Here is an 8048-nt window from a genome sequence, read left to right as displayed (position 1 = left end):
TGTTGTTGTCCAACCTGAGCCTCCCCTGGTGCACCGTTCCCTCTCCTCCTGTCCCTGTTCCCTGCGAGCAGAGCCCGACCCCCCGGCTGCCCCTCCTGTCAGGGACTTGTGCAGAGCCACAAGGTCCCCCCTGAGCCTCCTTTGCTCCAGGTTTTATTTCTCTGTGTTTTTGAATTAGTGCAGGAAGGACAAGTGAGCATCTTGCTCTGTCCTACTCAAGCTCTGCCTGCCGGACTCAGCAGCAGGGTGGTCACACCTCTGGAAGGCACCAGGCCTCAAGTTTGGGGTTGTTCTGGATTTATGAAGTTTCCTCAGTTTATTAATTCCCGTTGGGCAGTGGGTGATGAGACACCAAATGCAATGCAGAACATATTGCTGCCCTTGCCATCTGTTGTGAAACCTGAGGTGTCTGCTGCCTTTAGAAAAGCTTGGTGGCCCTTCACTTTGTGTGCTCACTTTGGAAGAGGAGAGGCAGGCTGGCATTGCAGGGATTTCAGGCTGAGGGCTTCCAGAGTCTGGTTTAGGATTCTCTCACCCTCAACAGATGCCCTGTCTAGTCATGGAGAAGAGGAAGTTCCAGATGAACCCATGTGTGTTTCAGGGATTTGCTGCTCACGTAGAGGAGGAGTGAAAGGAGCTGTCTCACCTTTGTGAGGGAAAGTGATGATAAATCCTTTCGATCTACTTGAACTCATGGGATTTAGGCTAATCCTGTGGTAAAAGTCACATTCATGGATTTAATCAATAAGATTAGAGCATCACTGGACAGGAGGAACCACGAGCTGGATTTTCTCCTTTAGCTGGGTTGTAACTGTTCAGGTCTAAGAATTTCTCCAGGTTTCTCCTCTCTTCAGGAAAGGAATTTTTTGGGAATGTTTGGATAACAGAATAGCTAAAATATTGAGAAAACTCTGAATCCAGCTTGGTAAGACGAGGGGTGACAAAACCCAAGGTGAAGGCGAGAAGATCTACCCTTGGTTAAGGCACACATGAACTAATTGTCTGTAACAATTCTCAGGTGCAACTCCTGACTCCAGCACTGCTTTTTTCCTTTCACTTCTCCATTAGCCTCAGGTGTAGGAATCAGAAACTCCTCTGGGTGAGTAGCAGAGGACTAAGGAATCTGCCTGAATATTGAAATCAGCCACTTAGATTTTAGGGAAAATCGGAGGAAAACCTTCAGGTGTCTTTTAATACCAGAGACTTTACGGAAGACTTTGCTTTTTTTCACCTCTGTGGTTTCAGTCTGCTTTTATTGAAAAAGCACAGTTATGATTTAGGGATTTGTTTTTTTTAAAGACAGTGTAAAATAAAGCTGATCATTTGTTAAATGTATTTTGGTTTCTTTCAGGAGTTTAGAATGATTAATACAACCTTTCACGCAAAGTTAATACCAGGGAATATTACTCTGCAACATCTTTATGGCATCTTAAGATATCTCACCTTTCATACAGTCAGAAAAAAGCTTTTTCAATATCAGTTGATGTTACCTTTGTTTGCTTTTTCTTTTTTTTTCCACCTCTGTCAAATCTAATTCTTCTAGTGTTGGCCTCCTCATTTTTCCAGCGTGTGCAGATTAACGAGTGCAGCTCACAGAGGTGTTTGTTTTGTGTTCTTTAACAGCAAATGGAGCTTTGGTGCAATTACTGTAATGCCCTGTTCATTGTTCCTTTTGTTATCAACTCTTAAGTGTTGAAAAATGGCTCTTTCTGTGCCCACACTTAATCCTTTGCCTTTGGCACTTCGGGATTCTTGTGTGGATGTTGGATTTTTTTAAATTAAGCAAAACATCAGTTAAAAAAACACCTTAAAAAATTAGAAGTTACACCTCAGGTTTTTAAATATTTTAAATGATAGCTCAGGATACAGTTGATGAGACAAAATGCAAACATACCAGTTTCATGCTTTACTCCTTCAAATTTTGTCTTTTTCTTTTATTAAAGCCTGGTCTTTTGCTCCAATCAAACATTTTCTGTCACAGCAGCTTTTGATGTTGCTGTACATAAAAAAGATTCCTGTGAGGAGGAGTTCTTCTACCTTACAGGGCAGTTGGTGGTGTCGTTCTTTGTAATCACAGGGGTGGGATGCACTTTATAGTTATTTTGGTTGTTTGCTTCACGATCTAGCAATGCTGTTGGAAGCCAGAAACGTGATTTATTTTGTCTCATAGACATATTTTTCACACATATATATATTTTTGAAGATAAATCACCCCTCCCTGGCTCCTCAGTCAGTTGAGGTCAGTGGGAGCTGTCGTGGGCAATAATTACCATTTGATGGTTGGTTGTCATCTTCTGCCACAAGAATTGGTCATTACACTGCAGCTCCTGGTGCATGACCTTCCTTGTTGTGACAGACACCGGTTTAGCACTCCTGGGCACAAATTTTGGTGCCTTTTATTCATAGCTGCCTTTGATCCTGAGTGTTTTTCCACTTAAATGTTGGAGAAATGCTCAGCTGAAGTGTGAATTGAGTACAGGGCTGGTTTTTAATCTGTTAGAATGCAAATTTTTCCTGGCTGGGATGTCTGGTGTGAGTCACTGAAGTTGCTTGTTGGGGTCCTGGAAGTGGGAGACTGTCCTTGGATTCATTTTTGGATGTGTGAATATCCAGGGGCCTCTTGGTTGAGCTGTGAGCATTGAAGGGATCTGAGTAAACACCCAAAGGATGGATTTTTTTGTGTTGCACTCCAGCCACACGAGTTTGGAGGAGTTAGGACTGTGTAACTTTGTTTTCCCTGCTATGCACAAAAGCTGAAATGAGAATATTTCTGGGGAGTGTTTCCAAGCAGAAGTGTGGTCACCACTGTGACCATCCCTCTGCTCAGAGCAGTTTAAAATGCTCATTTTTGCTGATGTGTTTCTCAGAACCCCCTTCTCCTGAATAGCATTTATGGCTTTCAGATATCCTGTGCCAGATACCTGGGAGGGAAGGTTTATCTCTCTTTAATAATGACAAAATTAAGGAAAACATTAAAGTAGGAATTAGCTTGGCTTGTTTTGATGTCAGTAAAAACATTGTTACTTTCTAAAACCTTCATTTAAATACTGGTGATATTTACTGGTCTCTGCAGTGCACCTGGCCTTTATTCTTTTTACCCTGTAGTGTCCTTTTATTCCATTAATAATGTTTTACCTTATCCTGTGTTTTCCAAACTTGCTTTTCCATGGTTTTTTTCCATTTCTGCTCTCAGATATATTTATTTACCTCTGAACTCTAAAGTCTGTCAAGCCAGAGGAGTTCTGCAGAAGGGACCCAGCCTGTTACGGATTTATTTACTGGTGATAATTGTGTCAGCTGGAATTCCAGGAGTTCTGGGGTGAACAAGCAGTAATTCCTAGAGGCTGGAGCTGGAGGCAGCACTGGGCTCCGTGCCCCATCCTCGTGCTGGGATTAGACCTTCCCTCGTGCCCACTGGGATGTTCCCAGCGTGTGAACTCAGGGCTAAACCGATAATCAGCTTTGGGGTCAAAGCAGTATTTTTTCTCCAGTTACCAGTTCTTAGAGATGTAATTTGTGGTGTTGATCTCCTGTGTAATGCAGGCTCTTGCCTGCTGCTTAGGACTGCTGGGGTAGGAGAGAGCTGGGCAGGTAAGGGAGGTGTTCCCTGCATCCCATCTCTCATTGCTTCATTGATAGCTGTGCCGTAGGGTTTGAGTTGGAGGGGTTTTTTGGAAGTGCTTTGTTACCTGTAATGAGTGTGGAACGTGTTGTGGGTGCTCTATGAACTCTTGGTCTGAAAATTTCCTGGGAGAGGCACACATAACTTATCCAGGTCTTTCTGTTCCGATAAAATATCCCGGAGTCCTGCCCTGGAAAGTGAGGCAGAAGGAAAAGCAGTGGTAATCTGAGGGGTGGGAGGAAGTTAGGAGGTAATTATTATATTCTGAAAACACTTTTGCTTCCTGAAGAGTTGCAACAAGTAGTGAGAAATTCTGATTTTCAGGTATTCTTGATCCCTGTTGGAAGGAGGAGCTGCACAGTTGTAAACTGAGGAAGAAACTTCTGTGGGATCACCTTACCTGAATTCCTTAGCTTTAGTCTTGTGAATATTGGAGTTGTTGCCTTTGGTCATGAGGACCTTTCTTGGTATTGGAAGATTTTTTTCTCCTACAGAGAGTTTGCTCTATATAAAACATAAAAATTTGGCTTTAGGAGTTGTAACTGTTTAGTTTTTCACATCATGGGTATTTTTTTCCCAACCAAGCCTAGTTTGTAGCATCATTTGTCAGATGAATTTGTGAGCGTTGCCAATCTCAGTGCTCAAGAGTATCCAGGTTTTCTTTCAGGAAGGGTAGGGAGGAGTAGTCTTTGAGTTACTGTTGTTTTTGGTTGTAATTTAATATACAGTGGGTTGATGCAGTTGCCTCTGGCACTCAGAAATTCTGAAATCATATTTTTCAACATCCTATGCATGCAGTAAATGGATGAAGTGACTGAGAAATCATCCTTTAATATTAGCATGGCAATTTGAGTTTTCTAAAGGCACTTTGGAAGTTCTGTGTGTTGAGCTGACGGGGGAAGACAGAGCAGTTCATTGTAGAACTGCCTAAAATTGACACAAAGTGCTGGAAGGCTGGCAAATCCAACAAAAAATGAGTGTATTGCCATGAAGATGATGATTATAAACAGAGTGGGGGACAACTTTAGAGAGTGAACTTGAGGGGTTTTTTTGTTACAAGGGGAAATATTATGGATTTCAGAACTTGGCTGAATTTTTATGGAATTCTAAAACAATTTTTTTCCAGAAAGATTCAGAATGGCAACAATGAGTAATAAAAGCAATTACGTGGAGAAACACCTGGAATTGTTGTCTTGCCTGTACTAACAGCAGTGTTTCCTCTGTCCAGCTCTCTACAACTACGATGCCAGGGGACCAGATGAACTTTCCTTACAGATCGGGGACACCGTGCACATCCTGGAAACATATGAGGGTAAGAGGGCAAAAACTGAACTGAAAAAGAGGATTTTTTGGGGGGAGTTGTGTTCCTTTTCTGTTTGTGACCTTCTCGTGCTGCCGAGTGAGGAATTGGAAGCTGAAACAAATGAAGGCGTGTGTGGTTGATGAGCTGGTGAGTAAGTATGGGGTTTTCTGGGGAATAAGAATGTTCCCACAGCTGGATTTGTATGGATCTGTTGTGGCATCTCCCCCACCTTAGAGAAATGAGAGATGCTTTTTGGGTGCCCTTGGGTAATGCAAAAGAACCTGCTGCTAAAAGAAGTTTAATCTGAATTTGAAGGTCACCTAAATTGTGTCTCTTCTAAGATGGGTGCCTGTGTTAGTGCCGTGCACTGATTTCAGGCTTTCCCAGATGCCTCTTCTGAGATGAAACTCTGGAAACATCACCTGTACCAAAATCCTTCCTCCCTGATCCGTCTACAAGGGAATCTGAATGGCTGAGTTTGATAATCAACAGGATATGGAAATGGTCTCAACGTTTTCAGCTCTTAATCCAAGCAAAATAAAACTCTTTCATTACATCCTGGAGTTGATATTTTATGGCATGCTGCAGTTTGGAAGGGTGTGGGGAACATAGAACTAAACTCTGTGTGTTTAAAATAGTCTAACACTTTTTTGTCTTGTGGAAACATGGTTTATATATAAATACATTGATTTAATACATTGATTTAATTTGCTTCTCTAGTCATTGATCTTTCAGTAGATCTGTGTGATAAATTTATTTTAGCTATTGGCTTAACTGGATTTTTTTTATTATTTACTGAAACAATGCTATTTCAGCAAGATCTGATCATCACTGTGAAATGGCATTTTTGAATTTTCTCATTATTCCTGGGCTGGTCTTTTGTTGGAGCTCAGTTTGCTGCTGCAATGCCAAGTTTGAGCAAAGCAATCTTTCCACTCTCTGACGTTGCATGCTTTAATAAAACCCTAATAATGCGATGAGTTTAGATGCAAATGGAACGATTCAAATATTGCACAGCTTTGTACTTTTATATATAAATAGATTTATTTAATGAATGTGGGAGAAGCTCTGAGCAGGGAATGTGAAACCCTCTCAAATGCTGACTGCTGCCAGCTAAGTGGGGCAGTGGGCATGAGTCACCTTTCCCATGGACTGGAATAATGGGAAGACCTTCACCCTCTCAGGGCTTGGAGCACATGGGATGAGTTCATGTGAAAAGAAATGCAAATTCCCGTTCTCCCAAGCACTGATTGCTCATTCCCTACCTGCTGAGATGGGGATTTAGATGCTGTAACTCTTACCTCTCTTTGTTTACAGAGCTGCTGTGATTAGGGGGTTACTGGAGTTGTTTGATCTCTGGTTCCCGGGATAGAATTTGTGTGGATTGTGCCCCCGGAAGGTTTTGTGCCATAAATTTCCAGGTGTGTGCCTGGGACTCACCTGCCTGTGCCAGGCTGAGGTGGGAATGGGCCCATCCAAAGGAAAACCCTCTAATTAAATCATCCTGGGACAGAGGAGTTGTTGGAAGAGTCAGTGAAGCCTTTTTGCTGAGGTTCTGGGGTTTTGCCTCTCCAAGGTCTACCCCTTTTCCCCCGTGGGAAAAACAGTTGGTTTTTTTTCATGGATGGAGTAGACATTCTGCTCTTCCCATCCTGCTGTAAATCTGATACTATTTTAAATTAGTTTTCTGTCATAATTCCTAGGTTGAGAGCAGTTTTGAAGACTGATCTGTGTCTTTGAAGTGGTAGAAATTAGTTGTTTTTGGGTTTTTTGGGTTTTTTTTCCTCTGAATCTGCATTGCCAAGAAAAGCTCACAGGAAATCCTTGCTCAGTTGGGGTCTCTGCAGAAGAGAGAGGTGAGGAGTTGGGAGGGCTCAGTCTCACATCCCTGGTCTGGAAGATCTGTTTTTAGGGCAGGTGTAGAATATCTGTTGCCACCATGTCCTGGAATTGATTGCTGAAATGAACCTTGACCCTGTGTTTAAAATAATATTTCCTTTTTTTGCCTGTGAGTTGAACTTATTTTGGAGATTGTTTTTATTACTAAAAATATTGATGTGTTGCATTCTAATTATGGAATTTTTTTTTTTCTCTGAAACGCAGAAAAATTGTTTAGAATGAATTCAATGTGCAGATCCTGTGAGGTTTCAGTCTTGGTAAAAACATCCCCTATTTTTATAGGAGTGAGGAGACTGGAAATGAATGTGCACGTTTCATGATAAATATTAAATTTGTGTTCATCCAGTAAAGATGAAGCCACTTTTTAAGACTAAAATAAAACTAGTATTTTTCTTCAGGAGGTATTTTAGTTTATTTTTCAGTTAGAAAACTTTCTCTGTCCTTCTAATCTGAGCCCTAGAGGAAAAGCCAAGCAGGAAAGCTGTAGGAATTCCTAAATATCCTTCTCTGCAGGGGAGGAGGATTGCATTTTGTAGCAGATACCCTAAAACCCAAGGATTTACCACCTTCTGGATTAGTATTTTCCAGATCTTTATTGTCTTAATTCCGTTTCTTGACATTATTTGATGGAATGGGCAAATGGAACCATGTGATCAATAACTGTGGCTCATTAAGGGGAATAGCTGGGAAATGTAACAGAAAATCAACCTCAAAAGCAAGGTTATGTGCTGGAGCTTCAGTTAATTTCTAGTGCTGCTGTGAGAAGGGAATTTGGCTTCCCAGATCGGGATTTTCACCGAAGTTATTCTTGGTATTACGGGAAAGTTCAGTTTTTGGTGCTCTTTTTTTTGTTTGTTTGTTTTTCAATGTAACTGTGTCAAAAATGGATGCATTGTTTGAGGGTAACCACAGCAAATTCTTGAGTGTCTTCTGCAGCTTCAACAGAGGCAAAAATATTTCCTTGGTCTCCTCTTAGTTGAGCATTTCCTTGGATGCACGTTTCCAGCTGTTCCATAGTGTTTGTTAAGGACAAGGTCTGCTCTTGAACAGCTCCAGGGATGGGGGGTCCACAACCTGTGCCAGAGTCACCTCCTTCCCAGGGAAGGAATTCCTGGAATCCCCCAGTGCTTTGGGCTGGAAAGGGCCTCAAAGCCCACCCAGTGCCACCCCTGCCATGGGCAGGGACACCTCCCCCTGTCCCAGGCTGCTCCCCGCCCCAACGTC

General features: G+C 42.0%; 1 protein-coding gene across 1 annotated transcript in view; it reads left to right on the top strand.

The window, feature by feature from the left end:
* The first annotated feature begins 4609 nt into the window (after positions 1-4609).
* DOCK1 (dedicator of cytokinesis 1) overlaps positions 4610-8048 on the top strand; it is a 244271-nt gene continuing 240832 nt past the window's right edge. Inside the window, exons 1-2 of the mRNA XM_017733893.1 lie at positions 4610-4633; positions 4832-4934. Of these exons, the coding sequence (XP_017589382.1) occupies positions 4610-4633; positions 4832-4934 (127 nt within the window). The remainder of the gene's footprint in view (positions 4634-4831; positions 4935-8048) is intronic.

The sequence above is a fragment of the Corvus brachyrhynchos genome, unplaced genomic scaffold, assembly GCF_000691975.1.
Source record: "Corvus brachyrhynchos isolate BGI_N302 unplaced genomic scaffold, ASM69197v1 scaffold514, whole genome shotgun sequence".
Taxonomy (NCBI): domain Eukaryota; kingdom Metazoa; phylum Chordata; class Aves; order Passeriformes; family Corvidae; genus Corvus; species Corvus brachyrhynchos.
The sequence above is the reverse complement of the archived record's forward strand: the minus strand, read 5'-3'. Positions and strand labels throughout refer to the sequence as shown.